Source organism: Eupeodes corollae, chromosome 3 (genome assembly GCF_945859685.1).
Source record: "Eupeodes corollae chromosome 3, idEupCoro1.1, whole genome shotgun sequence".
Lineage (NCBI taxonomy): Eukaryota > Metazoa > Arthropoda > Insecta > Diptera > Syrphidae > Eupeodes > Eupeodes corollae.
This window is the reverse complement of record NC_079149.1, coordinates 24794158-24821675: the sequence shown is the minus strand read 5'-3', so window position 1 is coordinate 24821675 and position 27518 is coordinate 24794158. Positions and strand designations below refer to the sequence as shown.

General features: G+C 29.0%; 1 protein-coding gene across 8 annotated transcripts in view; it reads left to right on the top strand.

Annotated features, from left to right (window-relative positions):
* The window catches only part of LOC129949207 (potassium voltage-gated channel subfamily H member 2), a 613952-nt gene that overhangs the window by 579823 nt on the left and 6611 nt on the right, over positions 1-27518 (top strand). For 7 of the 8 annotated variants that reach the window (XM_056060506.1, XM_056060508.1, XM_056060510.1 and 4 more), the window contains 5 exons: positions 16276-16418; positions 16538-16731; positions 23595-23689; positions 24012-24148; positions 24630-24710. In XM_056060506.1, the coding sequence (XP_055916481.1) occupies positions 16276-16418; positions 16538-16731; positions 23595-23689; positions 24012-24148; positions 24630-24710 (650 nt within the window). The remainder of the gene's footprint in view (positions 1-16275; positions 16419-16537; positions 16732-23594; positions 23690-24011; positions 24149-24629; positions 24711-27518) is intronic. The other variant, XM_056060505.1, reaches the window with a different exon arrangement.

Below are 27518 nucleotides of genomic sequence, written 5' to 3'. Positions count from 1 at the left end.
CAAAAATCAACTTTACTTGAAAATAAAAACAAACAAACAAAACCGTAATAAATAAAACCAAAATCTACTCAAAAAAAAACCTTGAATCAGATTTGGATGTGTTGGTTAGGAGTGCAACTAGATGGCGCTAGCATTTTGACATTTAAAAAAATGCACCTAAAGTAGTTTTGTTTGCATTTGAATGAAGAACTTCAAGTCAAGTTGAGGCTGTGTAAGCCTCTTTGCTTGAGACTTGAAGTTAATCAAGCAACTTATGAAACTACAGCCATTTGCTTGTACTCGTAATTCGGAACTGTCCAAGTCTATCCTACCCGCAATCGTAAAAATGAAACTTTGTACAAATATATTTTGAAAGACCTCTGTGCATATCTGCAAAATGATGAATGGATGAAATTTAGAATAAAATGATGAATCGACCAACGACATTTTAGAAAGACGTGAAATAGGATAAAGCACTCTTTTAAATGGCAAAATTTACTCGTGTTTATCGTGACCTTAAAATAAAATAAAATAAAATAAAATAAAATAAAATAAAATAAAATAAAATAAAATAAAATAAAATAAAATAAAATATTTCAAAACATTTGAAAAGCTTAAACATTTCTTAACATTTTTAAGAGGACTATAATTTATAAATAGTTTTTCAAAGTTTTGAAGATTCTCATAAATCTGTTACTTGTCAATCTTGACGTAATCTCTTAAAAGAAACCAATCTTTCACACTGTAAATATTATAGGACCAGGGTGTAAATATGTTTCAGAAATCAGATGTTTAGTTTCTTAAGTGATGTATAGTTTCAGGTATCGCATGCAACTATAGTTCCGATATGACAAGCTATGCTCAAAATCATTATGTCATATCGATATTAGGTACATGACATGTATAGAGTAGTTACGAAAAGTTGATTGTTAGAACAAAAAGCATGGATATTAATCTGAAAGCATTTATCAATGAATTCATTTTCATTACCTTCGTTTCAATATGCACAAAAAGCCATCACTTAATGTGTTGTCTTTTGTAAATTTAGTTTAGTTATAAGTTTAGGCAATACCACAGCTTTTCTAAAATTTCGAAACTTTTATGTCACTAACACAGGCCAGGTCACCCACCTACATATATCCCTCAAAATTCCTTCTTCGCAAACATTTAACTTAATACAGAACAGTGCTTAAAATACCGCTCTGTAATTTAACTACAAGAGGATAATTTTCTTGATCATAAATGTACAAAATTTTAATTCTCACATATTAAATTAGTCATAAGCTTTTAAAGCAGAGATCGAGATTCAGAGCAGAGCCTGAACTGTCAAACAAAAAATTCCTTATCATTTTTACCACGAAACGTTCAGCGTTCTGAACGTTTTCTGCGTTCGTTCAGAGCACAATATATGAGCTTAGATACAAATAATTGAACAGACCTAGTTTAATGCTGAGCTCAGGAATTTGATAGATAAAATTTATTAAGAAAAATAAAAATATAGAAAGAGTGTAGTAGTCGGTAAAGTGTCTGAACCTTTATTTTCACTTACTTAAAAAAATATACATAAATCAAATTCTTGATAAGTTATAAGTTAAGTTTTTCCATATTTATTTACGTTTTGAATGCTGTTTCTTTTTCCTGCAGAAGAAAATGACAAGTAAATTGACAGCTTACTGTTTAGGTGTGTTCCTTAGCGCTCAAAACACGTTTTGTAAAGAGGATGTTAAGGTTATTTAAAAAAGAAAAACGCCTTTACATATGTACATAAATGTCAAAAGTTTTATTTCAATATGGTGGCCAAAATAGTTTTTAATCAAAGAAAATAGAAATACAAGAATCAGAAACAGAAACAAAAAAGAAAGGCTTTAATCAGACGGTTTGCTATTTGTAATTAAAAATGTCAAAAACTATTATTAAATGTCAGATAATGTAAGCTTAGTTAAAAAACGAAATCGAAAGAATTGTTTATCGTAGTAAAACCTTCTTGAAACATAATTAAGGTTTAAGTGGGTTATGTCACTTTTTTCAAAGGTAAGGGACGAAAAATACTATTGAAAATCTTAGATTCAAATTGAAGTGAGCTGGAAACCAAGAAAACTGTCAGAGCAGCAGGTCAGTTAATTCAACTTAAGAAAACTTTAAAACAAAATATAATAGACAGTTGTTTCATTATTTTAAGGCCCCAGTTATAGCTATCATTGAAATCGATCTGGAAAATATTTAAATCAACATTTGACGGTTTTTCCCTTTGATTAGAAATAAAAATTAGTTACTGATCGATCGGAAATCACAAAAAAGAATTTTATTTTTGAGAAAAAGAAAGTGTAATTAATTTACTTTGCTCTAAAAATGTATTTTTCTATTTTCCGGAAGGAAATTCATTTTCCTGAACAGCTGATACGTTTATGTTCAAAAGTGAAAGGAATCGTTCCACTGATTTATGTTACGATTTCACACAATTCCAATGACAGATTTCTGTCAGTAAAAATTTTAATCAGGAAATTTTTTCCAATGACATACATTTTTAATGAAACTATAAACGACCTGTCAAAAAAACTTCGAATGGTTGTTTTTAATTATGAAAACCAATGATAACTATAACTAATTTATTTTTGCCTACCATTAGCCAGATGAATGAGTATGTACGTTCAATATGGTTTAAATAATATTTGACGGATTAAAACCATTAGCATTCACATTTGTCAAACACAAGTTCAACAAATTTTCCTCGCACAGAAATCGTTGTTAAGGAAGATTTTAATGCTCACAATTCTTCATGGCATTAACGTCCGGGTCAGACAACACCCGAAGAATTGTGTCCTGAGATCTTCCCTGATGACTGTTTTCTTACTTCTGACAGTATAAATGTTCCATCTCCTCCAGACAAATCTGATCATTGTATTATATATCGCGCCTGAAAGCTCTTTTTTGTCTCCGACACTCTTTCTTAATTTCATTAATGATCTTTTGTCTGCAACTTCGAATCCAATTTATTATTTCACTGACGATGTATCACCATACACTTTTTGTGGAATGATCCGATACATGATCTCTGATCTGGTTGTTATGTACAAAGCTTGAGTACAGCTCCCATCACTGGGCTGGTGCTTCTGCAACTTTCTTAAGCCTCTTGGACAGTAAGTTAAAACAAACAGTTATATTTGCGCTTTTGGGAATGTTCATCAGCATACACTAGAATCCATCTTTCGAAGCACTGTTAAGTAAAGAGATTCATTGCTATATCATACTACGCGAATGTGGGCTTCCTTACCACACTCTGTATCTTCCAATCATTGCAAGATTCAGATGAAAATAAAGACAAAATCCTTAATTCATATTTTTAAAGCCTACAGAAAAATTAAATGTATCTTAATATTTTTAAGTTAGGCTTTTTAAACCAAAAAATACTGATTGACAATTTGTTTGACGAAATGTTTACAATAGAGCGTGAAACCACACTTCTCAGAAAATTCAGAATGATCGAATTTAAATATTTATTTGTATATGAATACTTTTGTATACCATATTCGCATCAATTCTGTTTTGACTATTGTTTGTTTTTAGAATAAAAGTTAGAAATCACAAAAGAAGAGCGCATGGAAAATAATTTTTTGACACAAAATTTAAAATGTATTGTTCAAAAAATAAAATACTTACATTCACTTTAAAGAGGCGTCTCTTCAGCCTTTATTCCAAGATATGAAATAAATTCCTTATTAATTTTGTGCAAAATATTCAAATGCTTAGAGTGAGGAAAACATTTATAAAGCTTGAATTTTTCCTCTAATTTTACACATATTCGAAAACTGGAAATATTAACAACAGCGAGATTATGAATAAATTATTACAATCAAAAAATAAGTTTTAAGCGGACCTTAGTTTTCATTACAAGAGCTTAAAAAGAACTATGGACAAATATTGACATTGTGAATGTTTTTCAAAAAATGTCGGCTTTGAAGGAAATAATGTTGATAGTAATACGTTGTTTTCTTGCTGTTCCAAAAAAACAAAAAGCTGAAATAATTTATCACAATTTAAAAATCATTTGCTCAATTATGGCATTTTTTTATACTTAGACAATTTCAAGCAATAACTTTTACTGAAAGTCTAACGAAATTTCCGAATTTTCAGCAATTAAAGTAGTATACAATATAAACGATTTCTTATCTTCGAGATGTGAAGCCATAAACCGTTCGGTTATACTTTAAACCATTCAGCAGTTGCTTTAAATTTAACTATTAAAATTTAAACATTTTACTGTTGAACTAAAAGCAAATCTAATTTGAATGTTAAATTTCTCGTTTCCATAACTTTTTTTTTCAAAACCTCTGACTCCAGTTTTTTTTCAGCCTAAAATCAAAAGCTAGTCAACAGAAATTGCTGAGCTTAGAGTATTATAATTTAGACTATACTGCAATGTCCCTTAGGCAGTAAGTATTTTTCGTCATTTGTAAAAAAACATTAGGAATTCTACCTCTTCCTGTTGTCAATGGCACTCCTTTCCTTAGCTCTATTGATAAAGCTAACTTGTTTGCATGGCAGTTCGCCGAAAATTCCACCTTCTATGGGACCAACCTATTTTCGTTATTATAGTGTGGCGAGATTTCTTAAAAATCTCAACACCTATAGATCCGCTGGTCCCGATGGTATCCCCGCTATTATTCTGAAGGGGTTTTCCTCCATGCTAGCAAAACCACTGCGTAAGCTTTTTCATCTCTCCTATTTTTGTAGGCTCTTTCCGAATAGTTCAAAAATTGCATTTGTTCAGCCAATCCCAAAAAAAAGCGAATCTTCTTCGCCAGATAATTAAAGACCGATAGCACTAACGTCCCTTCTTTTTAAGGTCATGAAAATGCGGATTAATTATTAGATTAAGAAATATCTTGAGGAACGGAGGTAACCAGCATTACAGTTTTCTTAGCAATAGGTCCACTAATGATCTCATGCTTCATCTAATCGAACAATGGAACAAATCTTTACATTATTTTGCAGAAAGTTAAATTATTTCACCTGATATTTCAAAAACATTTGATAAAGTCTGGCATCTTGCTCTTTTATTGAAAATGCGTGCTTTTGGTATTGACGAATCTCTTCTTCGTTATATTGAACATTTTCTTATGAACCGCTCACTTCAAGTTGTTTTGGACGGATTCAAGTCTGAAACCCATAAAATATATGCTGGTGTGCCCCAGGGTTCCGTTTTGTCTCCGATTCTATTCCTCAATTTTATAAATGATCTCCTGTCTGCTACCTCTAATCCAATACATTGTTTCGCTGACGATAGAACTCTTAGCTCAAATTCGTTTTTAGACTCGTTTTTAGATAAAAAACCGTGTGAAATTCAATGCTTCAAAAACGCAATGCTGTAAATCTTGACATCCTCGGAATGTGCACCAGCAACCACCTTTTGTGGAGCGATCACATACCCGATTTCGCCAAAAATTCTGCAAGATGTCTAGGTCTTTTGAGACGATGCAAAAAATTTGTCTCTCCGTCTGATCTGGCTACAATCTACAAAACCAATATACATACGTCCGAAGCTTGAATATAACTCTCATCTCTGGGCTGTTGCTCCAATAACTTATTTAAGCCTCTTGGAAAGTATTCAAAGAAGAGCTATTAAATTGATTACGTCACTGGAACATCGTCGTAAAGTTTCTTGTCTCACGTTTTTTAACATTTTTGTATAGTCTATGTTCTAGTGAAATAGCCAGTTGCATTCCTCCCCTTAAACAATTTAACCGTAATCGCTTCTAGGAATGCCCATCAGTTTACCCTTAAGCCCAACCGTACTATGAAGTACAGAGATTCATTTTTGGAATGCTTTGCCAAGCTCTATCCTTCCCTATCATTGCAATGCTCAGAAATTCAAAAGCAATGTGCACCGACACCTCCTATCCAACCCTTCCTTATGTTTGTGGCATATTAAAGGTATACAAAACCCTTTTAGTGTTCGCTAATTATAAAAAAAAAGCTAGAATTGATTTAACCCTGAAGCGTGTGACTAGTTTTGTCATATGACAATCTGACGAGTTTTAACCTATCTTACGGGCAATTTCTTCACAAAGTTCTAGCTTCAAAGCTTGGTTTATCGAACAAATTAGAAATCGATTGAGTTCGAACTCATCGTTTGATCAATATTTCAAGCGTTAGAACTCTTATTTAGACATAAGCTTATAAGAGAATAGCTCTGATTTATAACGCACTCAAACTTGGGGGTTTAGGAAATTAAGAACTGTGTATATTAATGTTTTTATTTCTACAAGCGACTTAAAGTTCAGGTATTATTTGTTTGTTTATTAACGTAGTAGAAAATTATTTACATAAGAGTTTTTAGATAAAAATATGATTTTTGACTTGGAAAAAAGTTATTATTATTATTTTCGATGTTATTTGTCATAGAGAGAAATAAATATAGAAATAATATTAACAGTCATAATAACTATTAATCTTTAGACTGCACAGAAGAACATAAAAATAGTAATTTTATTTCGGAAAATATTGGCGATCAGGCAAACGTCAATTTTTTGAACATTGCAAGGAAGGCATGAGCTTCATGGATCCTATGTCAATTTGTAAAATCTTAAAATTTAAGGACTTCGTCGTACCAGTTGCTATGAAAATATAGTTTTTTGGTTATCGTTTAATACTATCTTATTTTAAGAAAAGAATGTTCAGAGTGTTCCTAAACGGTTAAATTTCACCCTTTTGAAAAATGTTGTTTTATTTGAATTTATTTTGACAACTTAATGGCCGCTGGTGTGGCCACTGCAATTTGTTCACCAACATTTGTAATAGTTAAGTAATTACAAAAATGTAAGGTATTCCCTATAGAATATTAAAAATGTGATTGATATAATTTGAGAAGGCCAATATTAAAATTTAGAGTAAGCAACTAGCTATTACTTTAACTAGCAAACTTAATCTCTCTCGAAAACCAACTTTAACTTAATTAGAAAAAGTTTATAAAGTGTTCTTTTAGGAGTTATTGATTTTTTGTAAGTGTATAAAGTGTTCTTTTAGGAGTTACTGCTTTAAAAAAAAAAACGACTAGTATTAGTGCTATGAAATTATCATAAATCACGATTTTATAAATATATTCTTAATAATATTAAACTTTAATTATGAATTAAGTGATGAAAACGTTTGTCTCAACCTTCAACATAAATACAAATGCCTATAATTTGGAAGCACATGGTCTGCCACAAGTGTCTTGATAATATATGTAATTTAAATTTTAGAACAAAGAAAAACGTTTTTCAAATTATTAACCTATATAATTTCAGGAATCGATAAAACATAATAAAGGTTTGGACAAAAAAGTAATCAGAAGTTACTTTTTTGTCACGCCCTTTAATTATTGTTCATAAGTGTACTTTTACCTTTCAAAGTGTGCTTTATCAAAATCAAAACCGAAAATCCCCGCCATTGTGTACAAAGCTTAATAAAAACAACAACAACAATTGCTCACTCGTACATCGCTGTTGTATGCATTGTAAAATTAATAATATTTAAAAGCTGTAAAAAGGATCCATATACAAAATCATTTATACCATATACTCGTACCTTATATATGAATGCTCGTCAATTTAAATATATATATATATTATATTAAAGCTCTGCTATACATATATGATATAAAATTCAACAAAAATCATATTTCTGTGTAAATAAACCAAACAAATTGGACAAAACATAAAAATATACGCTCTGCAATCCGATTAAATTTATATACAAACAAAAATTAAATTTAAAAAATCTGCGCCAGCCTCTCTTATACGCTTATCTTGTTTCAGCATTTAATAAAATTTTAAAAAATATACAAACTATAATAGAATAGATGAGTTTTCATAAAATAATTGGACAATAAAAAAAAATAAAAATATTATTATAATTAACTGTAAATACTTGCAAAAAGATATTTAAAAAAAAAAGAACACAAAAAACAAAAATCAAATTCAAAACAAAATATTTCAAAAATAAAACAAATCTGTTGTTTCAATATTCTTTGTACCGTTGTCTTGTTGTATTTTGGTTTTCATCTGGTAGACTTGATGATAGGATATCTATCTATTCTTAAGTAAAGCTTTAATATCCTGCTGCTCTATGGCTATATAATGTATACAAACAATTTTAAATATCTTATAAATTTTATACAATATTGTCTTGAGCTAATATTAATTGCAATTTAAGAATGGATCCATATGCCTAGTGTTAAAAATATAATTTAAAAACTTTTATTTTTAAGTTTTTGTATTTCTACATCACCAAAAACAAGAATTTCTTGTATATTTTTCCACAATATTTTACAAATTTTTGTGTTAAATGTGCATATAATTTATTTTTTGTTTTATAATTGTTTTGTATCATGTCACTATTTTTAGTTTTGTGTTTATTATTTTAAAAAAAAATGTGAAAAAACAGACATTTAAAAAGCGCTAGTTTTTATTTAAAAAAAATACATCAAAATAATATTTTTTAAACTAAAACATATTATTTGTATATTCTTATAACTTATATCTATAATCTTTATACTTTTGCTTTTTTCTCTAGCTATAGGTTGTGTTGTGTTGTATTGAAGTGCATAAAAATGCAGCGCAAGGATTTTTAAAATGCTTACACACACTCCTTCTTTATATATACACAAACTCACAGATACCCACACACACACAAACACCCATATGCGTGAAGAAATGATTGCTACATTGTAATAAAGAAAATTGTATCTGTTCTGAAATTTAATTTTAGAAAAATTGCATATTTAAAAAATAACATTTTTGAAATCGTTTCAATCAGAAGGGCTCATTTATAAGTAAGCTTTTTGTGATTTCTTGTAAATACCAATTCGTATATCACAAAATATAACTATAACGAATTTTTAAAAATCCATATATTAAAATAATGAATAATTTTTTGTCATTGGAAATGTTGAAAAATGGCGAATAATGAGATTGAGAAATAATAACATTGGTTAACATTCTTGAATACTCATAATATTGCTCTTCATAAAGCATTTCGTTATTATTTTTTAACAATTGCGAAAAAAAAATAAAATAAATATTGTGTTCATTTTAAGTCAATTATTTATTGCTCGAGGGATTTTTGATTTGCTTTGATGCAATCGCATTGCAAAATGAAGATGCATGGTGTAGTGTGCGCCTGGAGAAATGTCATGTCGCATGGTTGCATATCTTTTGAAATTATTTTTCTTCATCATTAAAAGGATAATAATCAAACGATGATTCAGTTATAATAAATAAATGCATATTTAATTTATTATAATAAACAAGTTAAAGTTGAATTCTTCAGGGATGAACAAAAATCAATAGTTTTGGAAAATAAACATAATCATTTTTCTGTTTTAAACGAAAACACTCGGAATAAGGTAATTTGATTTTTTTTCCTTTTATCTGACAAAACTCAATTGGGGTTCTGTAGTATCACTAAACTTAAACACGCCTTGGCTGATTTGGTACACTCTTATAAATAAGTTGCTTAAACTAATGAAAAATAAGGAAAGCCTATATAAACGGTTGAAAAATTGACAAATTTAAAATTAATAGTTTTGTATAGGTACTAACTTTTTGGATTACTTACTTAAAGTGTCTCTACAGTCCGAGGCGGACCTGGACCTCAACCAACATGCGGGATGATGAGTATGTTATAGATGGTGACTTTAGATGCTCGAGAGAGGACTTTAATTTTTAAGTCCAAAGAAGCAGCGATTTTCAAGAGTTAGTCTTCGTTTGATTTCAGCGCTGATGTCGTTGTCTGTGTTAATAGCGGTGCCTAAGTACACAAAGTCCTTAACTACCTCGAAGTTCATGGTGACGTTTTGTCCAAGACGTCGTTTTTCAATGTCCATTTTTGATAACAGCATATACTTGGTCTGGCCCTCATTCACCATTTAACCCACCTTCTTCGCTTCCTTCGCAATACTCAACAACGCTCAACTGACATTACGCTTTGGTCTTCTACTTATGTCAATATTATCTACGTATCCGAGTTGCTGGATGGACCTTTGGAAGATTGTGCCTCTAGTGTTGACGGTTGAGTTTTGCACAATTCTTTCCAGAACGATGTTGAAGAAGTCGCATGACAGTTCATCTCCTTGTCTAACACCTTTTTTTGACATCAAATGCATCGGTGAGATGTTTTCTGACCCTGATAGAGCAGCATGCATTCTTCATCGTCGTTCTGCACAAACGGATACATTTGACAGGGATGCCAAAACTAGACATTGCTCTGTAGAGATCTTCCCTATGTATGCTGGCATACGCGGCTTTAAAATCGATAAAGAGATGGTGGGTATCGATTTAAAGCTCCTGGGTTTTTTCCAAGATCTGTCGTAGTGTGAATATTTGGTCGATAGTGAACTTTCCTAGTCTGAAGCCACACTGATAATATTTGAAAATTTCATTGGTCAAAGCCAATAAGATCGTCTATTTGTCATTTGTGTCTACTTTTCATCTTTATGAAAATAGGATCACCAACAGATGGTGTTAAAATGTTTTTTTGGAAATATGGATGTAAATCGTTAATTTTATGGCTTTTAAAGAGATAGGTGATAATAAAAATATTCGTTCTCTTGTCGTGCTGCACGAATGTAATTTCCATACAACAATCTGTCTTTCCCTTTCATTACAATTTTCAAGATTTTAAAACCAATGTACACTCTCCTTTCCGACGTGGCCCTCTCTTCCTAACGCTCACACTGTCTCTGGCATAATAAATGTATTCAAAATCGTAAATGCAAATTTTGGTTAACTTCTAGACAGAAACTGTATGCAATATGGACCCCTATCAAAATTAGGACACAAGAGATATAATTAAACAAATGTATTCACATCCTACCTAGAATATTATTCTCAGAAATAAAATTTATATTAATGTTGATTGTTTTCGGAAATGATATAAACATTCCAAAATTCTAAACAAACTCTTACATTTTTCCTCTATGAATTTTATCAGCTGTTCTGTTGCTCATTAAAGAGAAATTCCGCCAGAACTTACTTAAATATAAACGTTATGACTTATTTCAAAAATGTACTAGAACTTGAGACCAAGTGTCAAATAACACACCCAAATTGTAATATTTGTGTCAATGTAGCTTAATGTCAAAATGATAATTATTCGTTTTGGATTAAAATCAATTCAAAAATAACACAACAATTGAAATTGATTGTTTTTATGGAAAATTTTTTATCCAAAAAGGAATAGTTCCCAATATTCACATCATCAATTCAAAATTGTGAGCAGCTTACTGATGCATCTAAATTTCCAGAGGAAAAACACCAAATCAAAAAAAAATTGTTTAAATTCCGCAAAAGAAAATATGTGAAAGTCTTTTGGCTTCAAATAATGTGTTTTGAAATATAATCTGGGCGACAAGATCAAACGATTCTTTCTTATAAACATCCACTAAGTTCAATTCTATGAAAAATGTTTTCTGTATTGAGAATTTTATTGATTTTTATTATTGACTTCAAACTTTAGATTAAGCCCATTTGCGTTTAGAGTTTGTTTTTTAAATTCCAATTTGCTCAATAACGATTGAGTTCAAACCTTGGGATAAGCCGATTTGCGTTTGGTGTTTTTAACTTCCCATTGGAAGTTATTGTAATGGGTCCGATTTGTCGAATTGAATATTTTGAAATTTCTCGTCGTTTCAAGGTCCCTAGAGTCGAAATAAAAGATGTTTGTGCGTGTGTGTGTACGTACGTTCGTACGTCCGTACGTTCGCGACGTTTTATTGTCGTCCATAGCTCAAGAACTAGAAGAGATATTGACTGCAAATAAATTTTGTTATACAGATGCAGAAAGATGCAGAAAGACTCTCAATAAAATTGTGTTGGTGGTTTTTTTTACCATAACAATTTAAAAAAAAGGTGAACATAGACGCTAGAGACTTGAATTAATTTTTATATTACAGATTGTAACGTGATTTCAAACCAGTGTATTTTTGGAAAAAAAACATAATTAACGGTTTTTTTTATAAATCAAAAAAACCTTAAAAGAATGTAACCTCGAAAATTTTACGAAGGAAAAATGATTTCATCTCCATAACAATTGAAAGTTTTTTTATAAAAAATAAAAAATTTAAAAAAAACATTACTCAAAGTTGGCAAAAATCGAATTTTGACTCAAATATCTTTGCAAAAATTTAAGGTCTTTCTCTTTCTCTTATAAGAAATATTGTTTTCAACATTCGGTTAAATTTTGTCTTACGAAAAATAAATACTTAAAGAAAATTTAACAAATGTTAGTAAAAATTGATTTTCAACTCGAATATCTTTTCAAAAAATTGAGATTTTTGCTTCCAACTAATTTTACCTTATAAAAAATATTGTTGTCAACATTCATACAAATTTTGAGAATAATCGAATGGGCAGTTTTTTTTACAAAAAATATAAACTTAAAAAAAAATTAATAAAAGTTGGTAAAAATTGGATTTTGACTCAAATAACTTTTCAAAACCTTGAAATATTGGTTTTAAACTAATTTAATCTTTTAGAAAATATTCTTGCAACATTTAGTAAAATTTTAAGAAAAATCTAATTTTTTCTCACATAAATAAAAACCTAAAAAAAAAAACTATACTAAAACTTGGTACAAATTAACTTTCGACTCAAATAGCTTTTAAGAAATAAAAAACATTGTCTTCAAACTCTTTTTATTTTACAGAAAATATTTTTTCCGATATTCACTAGTTTTTTTTTATAAAAATTCAACAGATATCCAAGAAATGCTACTAAAATTGGTAAAAATGTCTCTCGAATAAAAATCTATTTATCAAAACCAGGTTTTCAAACTAAACTATTTCTTTATATGAAAAATATTGTTGGTAATTTAAAAACTTTTAAGAATAATTCAACTGACAACTTTTTTAACCCAACACGAAAACCTACAAACTTTGAAGCAAGACAAATCGACAGACGGGATGGAAAATTATCAGTGTGGGTCGCATCCCACCCTTTTTTCATATTTTTAAGATGATAATAACAAAAAACATCGAAAATTCGAATTTTCTCAAGAACCGATAGATTTTTATTGATTTTTTTTTCAAATATTTTTTTTGACTTCGTTTATTTTAATTAAACAAGAACCTCTATTTTGTTTTTAAATTTTCTTAAGAAATAAAGAACCGATTTCAATAATTTTAATTTTCTGCACAAGCTCTTATACTGTCTTATGACAATTGATGAAAAAAAAGGTAATTGTTTTAATTTTTGATTTTTAAAACAATATTAAACAATTCTTTTCAATACCTCGAAAATGGATCATAATTTGTTTAACAAAATCGAAATTCAAAACGTATATTAATATGTTCTTAGTAACTGCATACTAAAGACATACATGAGCAAATTCGCGTTTCTTATTTTCCAAACATCTAAACATTTACATTTTTGCTCTATGAATTACAAACATTGTTGTTTATTTCAAAAAGGAGCTACAATTTCAACTGACCCTTGTGAAAATACACTCCGCGTCAACTGAATACGCTCAAACATTTCTGAAGATACTTTGTACATTTTCCAAAGTATTGTAGCATCTGTGCATGATAACTGCTCCTTAAAGATGTTAAGAAAAGACTTTTAAAAGGATTTTGTTGAGTTAATCATACATACGAAATTTCGCTTCACGATAAGTTAATTCCAGCTGCAGTATTGTTTTATGTAATGACCCCAAGCTCAACGGAATAACTGACAACTCTTTAGCTTTAAAACCTTTTCATTATGGAATTAAATGTTGGACCAATTAGAGCCTTTGAAAATTATACTGTTTTTCGTCTAAAAAATCCTTTTTTTAACTTATTGGAGCTTTGTCAAACTTTTGTGTTACTTGTTCTTGAGTTTAAAATGACTCGAAATTCTTAATAATTCTTAAAACTGTGTTGCGATTTAAATTAACGCCGACTTTTTTTTTATTTCTGCCACGGAATCAGAAGAATTTGATGTACACCTTAAAATTTTAAGCTCGTCCTCAAGAACTTATTCATTTTTTGCTCTTTTGTCCATTTCAGATATAAATGTATAATTGTAAATCTCGTTGAGATGTTAGATTTTTTTCATGCATTTAAGTTGAAGAAATTAACGAGAAAAATAATGAATTTCGGTGTAATGCGATCAGTACCAACACCCACTAGATGGCGTTATACGTTGACTTACGTTGTGTGCAGTTAAATAGGTGTCCTTTCTGCATTTATTCAGAAATTCTTTTATAACTCATCATATCCGCAAACGATATTTACCGATTCTACCATTTTTCATAAAATAATTTTACATATAAAAAGTGAGGTTATTCAATTGAGTCATCAATTCATTGAGAAACATTGAATGTTATTCAATTACCAATGGCAAATTCGAAATAGAAGAAATTCATCCCTTGAATTCCAATTTTTCCCACTGATCCTCCATTACTATTTATGACAGTTCAGTTCCTCTTTCTATGGGCTTTTGCGATGACAATAAATTAATTTCAAGGCCAGTCGTTTTTATTGATTAATGTCAAAAGTAAATGGGCAAAAATATATTGGGCTTAATGTTCGAAACCAAAACGAAAAAAATGATCAGGCAATCCATGCATACGAGCTTTCTAAATAATAGGATTTGGCATAAATGCATAAATAAGAGTCCATAAATTATAATAAAAAAAAAATGGTTGTATGACATCTTTTCACAAAAATTGTCTTTAAAAATAATTAAGTATTATGAATTTACTTCATGTCTTAAATATACTACAAAAAATGCATTTCGCTTAGCCAATTAAACAAAGGATCATTTTATACTACTAAAAGTGGGAATCGTTTTTGTAGTATTTTGTCTAAAACCTATCGTTTGAATTTTGTGCCCACAATCAAAAATGATGCTCTTATACTAAGATATTTAACATTACCTACATATTCCAATTGTTGGCACGAGAGGAAAAATTATAAAATCTATTGAATTATTTAAAAGTGACCAATACTGCCGTTTTTATGGAACACTGTTGGAATTCAATTTTGCACTAATTCGAAACTTTGTTGCCTGTACTACCTAAACCATTATGGTTTACAGCTTTGTGTCCATACATACAAGTTATGTACAAGGTCTAAGCTTTTCAACAACATCACATCTCAATCTGAACTAGGCAATTGGTAGACTGAAATTCCTATTCTCCTGTTTTTCAAATGGTCTGCTTAACGTTCCCTTTTCTAGTGTTAGAAAATCGCGTTTCCAAATATTGTCATATCGCACTCCACTGGACTGTTTCCATTAACTCAAATAAATCACATTGAACTATTTATTATCACTCTGACGCTTATCCGAAAGCTTTAAATTGATATGAGACGAATTTGACCGAGTTCTCTATTTTTTTTTATAAATCCCCCCTTCAACTTTTATAATACAAAAAATGTCTAATAAAAGACTAATTAGCAATTTTCCTTTTAAAATAAACACTCCATAATTTTATCTACACACTTAAGTACATAATAAAACTTTAACTTGTTGATTTTAAGATCTATGTCATATGACTTTTTTAACTATGTATTAATTTATTGGTTTTTATCCTGCCTCAGAGTGTGTACATTGTACAAAGCCTTCAAACATAAATCTCTGCATTTCACATTATAATGCAGCTTATATCCCAAGGCATGATGACAATTTCGTTATCTCATCCTGCATCTCATTGCAAATTAATAACAATCTCTTAGAATGCTCCTCGTTTATATTCAAGCTCTTATGTACTCGTATGTCCTACGTATATAAAAAAAATGTTATTGACACAATTTAAATTGAATTTTAAATATTCGAACACATTATAAATTGGAAAAGCACATACTCTCCAAAAAAAAAAAAAAACAACAACTCTCCAAACAACACATCTTACAAAAACTATATTCTTCTTCTCTGGTGCTGTGTATTTTCAATTTTATCGATTTGTCTACTTGTTCCACTCCACAAACATTAAATGAAACACAAACTTAATTAAATAAAAATAAGAAAAAAAAATCTGAAACAAGGAAAGATATGCGGAGGACGAAAAGCAGCCAAGGGTGTGAACTATTTGGTCTTAAAAAAACTAACCCGAAAAATACTTAAACCGACAACTCGTCATTCTTCTTGGGTTTTAAACAACCATATGCTTGCGGTCCTGGTAAACTTTAAATATGTATATTCCCTCGAATCCAATACCAAAATTCCTTAAATTCCAAAACAAAATTTAAAAAACTTTTCAGCAAATTGAAAAAAAAAATCATGAAAATAAATAAAAACCAAAAAACATCGACAAACAAAATTGTGTGTAATTTTTCAGAGCTTTGTCACTTAAGTTCAAAACAACGCACGCACCTCCCGGCGATACACTAGTTCATAAGGGCGATGTCCTGACATCATTGTATTTTATAGCACGTGGATCTATAGAAATCCTTCGAGACGATGTAGTTATGGTTATTTTAGGTAAGTTTAACTTTCTTAAGTTTCAAAAATTAAATTAAAAAAAAAGTTATATTTTTTTTAGAACTCTTTTAAAAACAATTTTAAAATTTTTATTTTGTTTTAAATATTATTAAATTTAGGAAAAGACGATATTTTCGGTGAAAATCCGTGTATATACTCGACAATTGGAAAATCAAATAGTAATGTACGAGCGCTTACTTATTGTGATTTACATAAAATCCATCGTGAGGATATGCTCGATGTCCTTGATCTCTATCCGGAATTTTATGACAGTTTTGTAAATAGTTTAGTGATAACGTACAATATGAGAGATGTGAGTATAAAATTTATTTTTAAAATATTTATTTTCTATTATAAAATTTAATAAAATTGCTCAGATAAATGTTTAGTAATAATATAAAAAAAAAAGTTGTTAATCAATAATAATTTTCTTTAAACTATAATCGTATACAACATTATCGTATATTTTATCTTCTTGAGTAAATTAAATTGGTAAAATTTGTTATATACATAAAAACTATATAAGTAAAATATATTTTTGTTTTAATATAGAAATTGTTTTGAAATGCTTTTAGATGAATTTATAGAAGTAGATAGTACCTATTTTTCAAAAACACCAAAAGCAGACAATTAGTTCCTATATATTTTAGGAATTTTAGTAAGGAAGAAATAGTCTTGTCTAACACGTAGTGTAGTTTAAAAGTAAATTTATTTCGTAAACCTACAAATCCGACAATATTAAATAATATTTGAAAATATAAATAATAAACAAAGGAAATACATTTGAACTTTAAATTTTAGTAAACAATAAAGACCATTTTTACTGAATAACGTCAAATAAACAAAAAAAAAAAGGCACACAGAATGTTTTTTAGGGACATTTATTTAACCCAAATAGTACCCTAACATGTTTTTAGTGAGTTTATAGTCTCAACTTTTATTCCATCTGATCAAACATTGCTTAGTTTTTTAATCAAATTTGAGTTGATGGAAGAGCGCCAAAAAAAAGTTGTAGTACATCTAAGGCAAATATGACTTTAATCTCTGTACTGTTCACTTCAACCCTGATTGGTATATTGAATTTTAACGCTAAAGCCAACACAACAGTGATTGGAAATTGGTGGATGAGATTTACTGGTGAAATTGTTGGTTTTCTCATTTTGACCATAAACCACGGACTAATCAAACGTCGAAACGATATGTCACCAAAGACTGTCAAAGAGAATACCATTTTAAAAACTATATTTTTATTACATTTTTGAACAGGTATGAATGATTACATACATATAAAGGTACAGGGTGTCCAACAGTCAACACAAAAGAAGAGAAATATGAATTCCTGGGCTCCTTTACACTCACTTTATAAAATATCAACCGATCCTTGATTTTTATAAAGGACTCAATACATAATTTAAGAAATAAGTTACTGGTGCATTTAGAGTGGTTTTTTGACATTGTTATTATCGTAGAAATGTCAAAATTAACATTTAAAAAATTAAGCAGCATAATTTACATATTCTGTAATCAGCGTGCATATTTAACTTCCCATAGAAAGATATTGTAATCGGTCCGTTTTGTCAAGTTGAAAATGTTAACACTTCTCGACGTTTCAAAGTCCCTAGATTCGAAATAAAAGATTTTTAGAGAGATGTCTGTGCGTGCGTATGTACGTACGTTTGTACGTTCGTATGTCCGTGCGTCTGTAAGTTCGCGACATTTTTTTGTCGTCCATAGCTAAAGATCAGGAGATATGCAGATAATAATGCGGAAGTTGCAGAAAGAGCTCGTGTTTAGTTTTTTTACCAAAGCAGTTTAAAAAAAGGTGTACATTTTGGTAAGCCCTTAATATCTCACGAATAACGCTAGAGACCAAATCCAATGAGCTCTTTTTTTTATAAATCAAAACAACTAAAAAAAATATTTGTCACCTCGAAAATTGTATGTCCAAAAAAATGTTGTGAAACGAAAATAACGTTTTTAACATCTGGTAAAACTTTGATAAAAATCGAATTGACAGTTTTTTCTCACAAAAAATAAAAACCTGAACAAAACATTGTTAAAAGATGGTAAAACTTAACTTTCGACCTAAATATCTTTTCAAAAATTAAAACTTTGTCTTCAAACTTGTTCTTATTCCACAGAAAATATTATTTTCGACAGTTTAGTAATTTTTTTTATAAAAATCCAACAGTCCGTTTTTTCATAAAAATATAAAATCTACAAAAAATACACAAATTTGGTAAACATTCATGATGGGTTATCGATATCTTGAACAATAAAAGATATTGACTTCAAATTAATTTTATTCATCCAATTTGTATTTGTTTATATAAGAAATAAAAAGTTTTAAGAAATGCTACTAAAACTGGTAAAAATTGGTTAACCACTAAAAATCTCGTTAACAAAAATTGATTTTGAAATAAAACTATTTCATAATAAGCGAAATGTTGTTGGATTTTTTTTTAAATTTTTTTAGAATTATTTAACTCATAACTTTTTTAACAAAACACGAAAACCGACAAACTTTTAAGCAAGACAAATCGACAGACAAGATGGGATTTTATCAGTGTGGGTCGCATCCCTGCCTGTTTTTTCTTAAATAATTTGGCTTATCGATTTCGTTTCGGGTGTGATTCCGGTCCATAATTCACCTTCATCGTTTTAACCTTACAATCAATTGGTTTATTGATTTTGCCTGAAATAATCAAGGAAGTTAGTGACTTATAAATAAAAGAAATTAAGTCGTAAATTTCTAACTTATGAATTTAAAATAATCAAAGTCATGAGCAAGTTATTTAATCCACAACGTCCTAAGTAACTTGTGAAATAAAACAAATTTAATTCATAAGTTCGTTGGTACATTGAATATTCTTAAGCATGTTTTTAAAACATAATTATTCAACTATTAATCAAAACTGTTTTCAAGCTTTTGAAAATCATGAAACGATCATGCAAACTTATAAATTTGACACGTACATATTTTTCTAATCTGAATTTAACCATAAGCTTATGAATTAATTTTTTTCTTAATCATAAGTAAGTTAGAAGGTTGTGAATTATTTTTTATTGCATAAGTCACTTGCTCATGACTTAATTTTTTAATACATATAAGTCATGGGCGGATTTAGGAATTAAATATTTCTTAATTTAAAAGCCACTTACTAGCTTAATATGATGGTTAGTAAGTTGGACTGTCATGTCAGAGGTGTTGGGTTAAATTCGTGCCTGTGCCATCTAAAGTTTTTTTTTCACGACTACTGCCTCTTGCGAGGAACTGACAAATACTTGAAGAGTAATTCAGATTTGGCTTGAAACTGTAGTTCCCCCCTATTGCTGGCAATTTTAACTACAATATTATTTTTATGAATAAAAAAACTGAAAGAAAATATTTAAAGCTTCAAATAATTACTTCTAACAATTGATTTTCAACTCAAATTTCTTTAAAATAAAGAAAGATATCGACATCAAACTTTTATTATCTTATACAAAATACTGGCGAGAGATCTAGACTAGTGTAGTTAAGTATTAAAGAATATTTTTTTGACTTAAGTCAGAAAATAAAAAAAAATTGAATTTTTTCCAGAATTGTCTGAAGACCAAACAATTAATACCATATTAAGCATTTGTTATAGACTCAAGTTATTAGTATTAAATAAAAGATTCAAAAAATAGCATGTAAACCGAATCTAAAACCTAAATTGTAAATTTTTGACTTAGGTCTTTTTTACCTAAAGCCAAAGTTCTAGGAACTTCCTTACTTAAAAAAAGTAGATTTTGGAAAAGAAAAAGATAATTTTAGCATTTAAAGCATTTTTAACTTCCCATAGAAAATTATTGTAACCGATCTGATAAGTCGAATTGGAAATTTTGACAATACTCGATATTTCAAGATCTCTAGAATCTTCATAAAAGATTTTTAGAGAGATGTTTGTGCGTGCGTGTGTACGTACGTTCAGAAAACTTTTTTCGTCATCCATAAATCAAGAACCAGCGGAAATATCGACTTCAATTAAATTTTGATATACAGATAATAACACAGAAAGGGCTCTCAAATATATTGACCGGGTGATATTTTTACCGTAGAAATTTAATCACGAACCAATTACGCTAGAGACTTTAATTAAATTTTGTATTAAAATATTCATCTTGAAAAAAAATAATTGCCGTCATGAATATTTTACGAAAAAAAAATGATTTTGTCTCCGAAATAATTGTATTCACTAAAAACTAACGTTTTTGACAACTGGCAAAATGTTTAGAAAAATCGTTTTCCACAAAAAAAATAAAAACCTTAGAAAACATTAACAAAAATTTGTAAAAACTGATTTTCTACTTAAATATCTTTTTAAAATTCTAAAATTTTGGTTTCAAAGTAATTTCAACTTTAAGAAAATATTATGTTTGACATTCAGCAAAATTTTAATATGAATCTAACTTTAGTTTTTTTTATAAATTAAAATTTCCAACAAATATTTTGCAACATTAGTAAAAATTGATGTTTGATTTTCGATATCTCGTCAATAAATGAAGGTAGTGATTTCAAAATGATTTAGTTTTCTAAGAAAAAAACAATATTTAATTGTTTATATAAAAAAGAAACTTTTAAGAAAAAGAAACTTAAAGAAACTAAAATAAATAAAAATTGGGTTTAGACTGAACATCTAGTTTACAAAAATATATTTCGAAATTAAAACTATTTCATCATAATATAAAAAATATTTTTTGTATTTTTTAAATTTGTTAGAATAATAGGAAAAAGTTCTTCACCTTCTCTGTACATGCCCTGCTCTAGCTCAAAAACCCAAGAACTACCTAGGAGAACTCTTCTTTAACGATCTAAGCCAGTGTTTTTCAACGTGTGGGTAGACCCCCTAACGAGGAATTTCAAAAGGTTGAGAAAATGCTACAGTCAAACAAACCATGAAGTTAAAAAATGTTTATTAAGAAAAATGATAATTGAAGGAAATATTCATTTGTGTCAAATATGAAAATAACCTATGAGATATAATCCATCTTAAACATTTGTATCAAATTAAGAAAAACTTATTCTTAATGCGAGCGTTGCGCTTGTTTTTGAGATATCAATTTCTCCCAACGTGATTTTTTTCCTTACTTTTAATTTTGGCCATTGACGCAAATGTCAACTCGCACAAGTACGAGGTGTCAAATAGAATCAAACACTTCGAAGCCTCTGATGTTAATCCAGGATATTCTAATATCCTTTTTAACCAAAAGATATTCAAATTGAAAGACGATAGATCCAGCAGGCATTCCTTGAGCTTGATTGCCAATTTTGCCTCATTAACAGCTGCATTTAAAAACGGATTAAAGATTCGGAAATATATTCTTCGATATATCTTCCATTGAGAATTAATGACACATTTCTTCTTTCAACTTTTCTAACACCATTTTTATACCAAATATAATTTCCTTGATATTTCAACAAAAGATTGTGTCGAGGAAAATGAATCTAAGTGGTTTTGATTAAGAGACGATGACCAAAATTCTATTTTGTTTGCAAAGTCATGGCTTTTGCCTTAGGCAGATATGACATTTTTATTTCGCCCTTGAAGACTTTTATTCAAGATATACAAGCAAAAAAGTTCGAGATGTCAAAGTTAAAATGTATGAAAGAAAAGCTCGTCGAAGTTCGACGGTACGGCAAAAAAGCAATGGGTTGGGGGTCGCGAAATATTTATTCGTGCTTAAGGGTCCGCTTCATGTAAGGGGTTAAAAAACACTTATCTAAACGATCTAAATCATATTAGCATAATCAGCCTCTCACGTTTCGTAGGTTCCATTCAGCTTAGAAGGAAACCTCAAGATCTATGTGGTATCACAATGGAATATTTACCTTACCTAACCTAGAATAATTCAACTGACAACTTTTTTAATAAAACACGAAAACCTTTAAACCTTCTTAGCAAGACAAATAAACAGAAAGGATGGGAAATTTTCGCAAATTCAAATCACTAAATGGTTTCCGTGGTAGTACCCGTGGCATGATGGTTAGTGCGTTGGACTGTCATGCGAGAGGTCTAGGGTTCTATCCCTGCTTAAAACTGTAGGTCCCTTCCATACGTGACAACAGTACTCGCACACAGGAATCATTGAGAGTTGTCAGTCACTAGGCCCTAGTTCTCAAACGGACTGTTGCGCCACCCAATTTATTTATTTATAAATGGTTTCTCTAATTTCTAGTTATTTGGTCAATCTATGTGACTTCTAGGTTCTTAAAACTGACAGGTCCCTTCACACATAGGTTAGATTTGGTGCGTTCATTTATACGAACTATCAGTGTTAAGACTTTTTGAAAATTTGGTAAAACCTTTAGAAAATTTTAATTGAAAATTTTGTTTATATATTTTTCAATTTTTTATAAAAAAAAATATCATTAGAAAATTTGTATGGATACTTATAAGAAGGTAATTGAAATAAAGAGTGTTGAAGGTCAATTGAATTCCAACTATTCTCATTTATGGATTGATTGGGACCGGATTGAATGTACCTATTGTAAAAAAACAATGGATATTTAAATTGAAATCGGATGATTAAACTCACTACCTAGTTTCACAAACTTTGTTTTTTAACCATTGTCAAACATTATTGTTCAGTCTTTTACCAGTATTGTTATGTCCTTTTAAGAAATTTGTAAGGAAATATTTAGTAGGACTATTACTCAAAATTAATAATTTTTACTACTAGGTTTGTATACTTACATTATTCCTGTTGGTCCCAATTAAAAATCATATTTATCATTAAAAAAAGACAAGCTTAGAAAAACTGCATCTTTTAGAAAAGTAGATTTCCTCCATATCCTTAAAAAAATGTAGGTATTTTATCATGCTTGCTCAGTAAATAAAAAAAGTATATATTATTACTAAATGTTACCTACTATACCACTTTTTTACAAAGTTTACTGTTATTATTGTTGTTTCTTTTTTCTTTTCTTTCGTTTTATGTAATTAAACAAAATACAAAAAAAATATTTAAAAAAACATTAAATATCTGGATGCTTGGAACACTGTCTCTACATCAACTAAAAAAACAAACTAAAAAATAAATTAATTAAAATTTGATTCGGCTTCTAAAATTTTAAATTAAACTTTTTAAAAAATAATAATAATATTATAAACAAAAACAAAAATCCAACCCAAAACACCGGCATGCCCACAGGAAGAACAAGCTGGTGTAGAGGTTAAACATAGATACATGCGAGCCACATCACATGATAGAGACAGAAGTACTAGTGATACTAGATCAATTAGGCTGTAAGTACTTTTTTGAATGTTAACTTTTGAATTTTTGTATAATTGTACCGATTTTTTCCTTAATTTTGAGTGTTTTTTTACAAACAAATTTCTAAACATTCCTACAAATTAATTTAATAAATAAATTTTTAGTAAATGTGTTTATGAATTTTCGTTTTGGTTTTGATTTTGTGTTTTTTGACTTTGTGCCAAATTGTTTTGATCTGAGAATTGTAGTTTTTGAAAAATACATTTTTTAAATATTAATTTAACGAAAATATTGTTCATTCAAAAATAAAACAAAAACTGTTATAAATGATTTTTCTTTTAAACTTAATTACAGTACTGGAGTTCATAACAGACCTTGCAAGGCAAATATTTGTGATAATCCCAACGAGCGGCTCTCGCCAGGCGTTCTCAGTGATACCGATAAGGATATCACAATAGGGAGTAATGGTAAACCCCATTATCCGCGTACAGGTAAATTAAAAAACATTCAAAAATTACAATTTCATACAATTTTCTGTATTCTCTAGTTAAATTTTTTGTACTATTTCGAAAGTTACAAGAAAACTAATTTTTTTATTGTTTTTGTTAAAGTTTTTGTATTTTCAAAATCTTCAACATTTCAAAAAAAAAACTAAAATGTTTGTACTCATGTGTACATTTTTGTTTTTTCTTTCTTGTTTTTCTTTTTTGCACCTTCAATTTTTTTTCTCAAAAACTAAAATTTTAAACATTAAACTAAACAAAAAACCTTTAAAAACAAAAACAATTGATACAAATTAAAAACTAAAACTTAACTAACCACACATTAATCAAAATTTTAAAAATAACAAACAAACTTTTTTACACAACATAAACAATTAAAATAAAATTGATATTTTTTTCTGAAATTCCAAAAAAAAAAAACAAAATCTTATAAAACAATGAATTTAAAACAAAAAAACAAAATTCTTAGGACTGTACATGAAACGAAAAAGTCAACAATATCATCAATACGATCAGAGAACACTTAAAAATGTCTTCAGCATTCCAAATGGTGCTTATATTTTTTTTCGTTGATTTTTGTATTTTGTATTTTAACATTCTATATGTGTTGTGTGTTTGTGTGTGTGTGTGCTTTTTATTGTGTGTAACTTAAATTTGTAACATCAAAAAATCATTATAAAGCTTTTGAGTTTTGAGTGAATTTGAGGTTCAGGCATATTTCACAGTTTCGATACTCCGAAAATATAATTTAGGTATGCACACAATTTCTTTGGTTTTTGAGCTTAAATTAAGAAATATATATATTTTTAAAAAGAAAAGTTTGCTTCATTTTAAATCTTAAATACATGGTAATAATATTGAAAAGAGGTTTTATTTTTAATACACATCTATTTGGACAGCTGTCACTTTTGAAGCTGTCATCTTCTGATATTGAACAAGTGAAAACTGAGTCATTGGTTGCGTTCAATCTCGTGTTAGATAGGATCTTGGATAGGTGGATTTTTAGATACCTCGTTGAACGATCGTTGAACGAGTTGGATAGCTGTCAAAAAATAAAAACAACTTTCAGCTGTTTACAAAAAGCAGAGGAACATTTAAGCTTCAAAGCGAAAATTGTTGTAAGATAAAACGTTTAATGGATAATTTAACTGATTCGTCGGACCTGGCAAATTGGTTATCTACAAAACCAAAACAAGCTAATTTTGAAGTTTAAAAAAATAAATCATAATTACCTTCTAAAATTCGGAGGCAAATAGGTTCTTCATCGTCTATTATGTATAGAACATCCCCAAATACAACTTCAACTTACATTTTGTATCTTTTTGTTTACCAACAAATACAAAAGGCTGAAATCAATTTTCAAGTTTCTTAAAATTCAACCATGTGTTGAATCAGCTGTTATCTCAGATACCTACGTACCCCAGAAATTCTTGGATACCTTTGGATTCCTTTTTTGACATCTTAGCTGTTTTTGATCGGCTGTTATTTTAACCGTTAACACTAAAAAAAAAAGGTATAAAGATATCCTATCTGCTGAGATTGAACGCAGCCATTAGTAAAAATAAGATGACACTTGCTTCAACAATGCATTGAAATTGTTCGGAATTACTACAAGAATGGGGAAAAATTTGCAGTTGGTGGTTTTGAAAGAAAAGTTTCTTAACCATGTAATGTGATTACAATTGAACATTGAGATCTTTTCATTTAACAGGAATTTTTCTGCACTCGGATCAATGCATTCAAGATGGAGTTCGTAAAATATATCAAAAGATCAAGAACAATTAAATATCTAAAGCCAAAAGAACTACAAAAGTAATACTACTTTCTACAACTTCCTGCTTATAGTATTTGAAAGCTGTTGAAAGTTGTAACGTTATTCGTAAGAAATCTAATTGTTAACTTTAAATTCAATACAAATTTGACAACAGTATACTTTTTGTCTGTCAGTTTACTATTTTAATGTGTTTCCACCATGTTTAATGTTTTAATATTGAATGAAAATGTTTAAAAACAACTTCGTAGTACAACTCTTTTTTGCCCGATGGACAAACACTGTCATCACATAAAATATAACCCTGATTATAAGTTATTTTAGATCAATTGTAAATATTTTAGGCATTATAAGTTACAAAATCAGTATTTAAATCTTAATATTTTTAGTATAGATTAACTTTAAATTAATTTTATAATACATTTTGAGAAGTGATTTTGAGTGCAAAGGTATTTTGGGTGCTAATTTTGTTTGTGTTATATTAGAGGAATACTAACTAAAATATATGAATTCTTAATTTTGTAATAATTGTGTACATAAATACATTGTTTGAATACAAATATTTTGTTTTTTAGAAATTTAGAACGTCAGACTTGGAACTTAGTTGTAATATTTAAAAAAAAAGTCTGATACTCTCAATCAAAGCAATGTATCATCATCAATGGATTATTGTATTATATAGCGTCAGAAATGACATTAATAATATATTTTCGGAGATTTGTTTTAAATTGGAAAACAGCAGCTCGGAGATCTCCAAATTTGGCCAGTTTACGTTTCTTATTTTCAGAAATAGAAACAAAAATTCTCATTAAAATGTCTCACGAGAAATCTGAGAACAGAGTTTTTATGATTCGATTTCTCAAGAATTCTTTATCGTACAATTTGAAAAGGATGAATAGAAATACAAACGATATTTTATCCTCAGGCTCTGTCCATCCGTCTAAGATAATTCTTAGAAATATAAACTGGCCAAATAATTACTGTCACTTTTGACGTTCACAGATTAAGAAAGCGTTCAGCTCTTGCCAATGAAAATAGGTACGTTTAGTAATTTTTTTTTCGCACAGAAAGTGTTCTGAACATATTCAAGTGTCATCTGTAAGAATTATTTTGAATAAGTTCTGAGGTAGAGCGAAAGAATGAAAAACTTAACTTCACTTTTTTCACTATCAAATATGTGCGAATATTTTCAAGACACAACTAGTTGTCGGGAAAAATATCTTTTTAGGCATTTCACACGAAACTCCTAACAGATTTTTCAAAAACCAGAAAATCGTTCACATTGAACGTTTACACCTTTTCATTTGCCATTTTACTTTTTGCAGAATCGATTCTCAAATATTTAAATAGTCTTTTAAAAATTTTGTGTGAAAATAAAATCCATCCTGACCAATTTAAATTGATTTTAATACATACAAAGAAAGCTGAAGCTTCCTCCTTGCAATCTCAAAGTTTTCTTTTCTTTTTATTCTCTTTCATATTCTGTAAATAAGAAGAAAAAAAACAATCTTTTTAAATAATATTACTTACCTTAACCAAATTGTAAGTTTAATTAAGTACACTATTTTATTTAAATTTACATTTGTG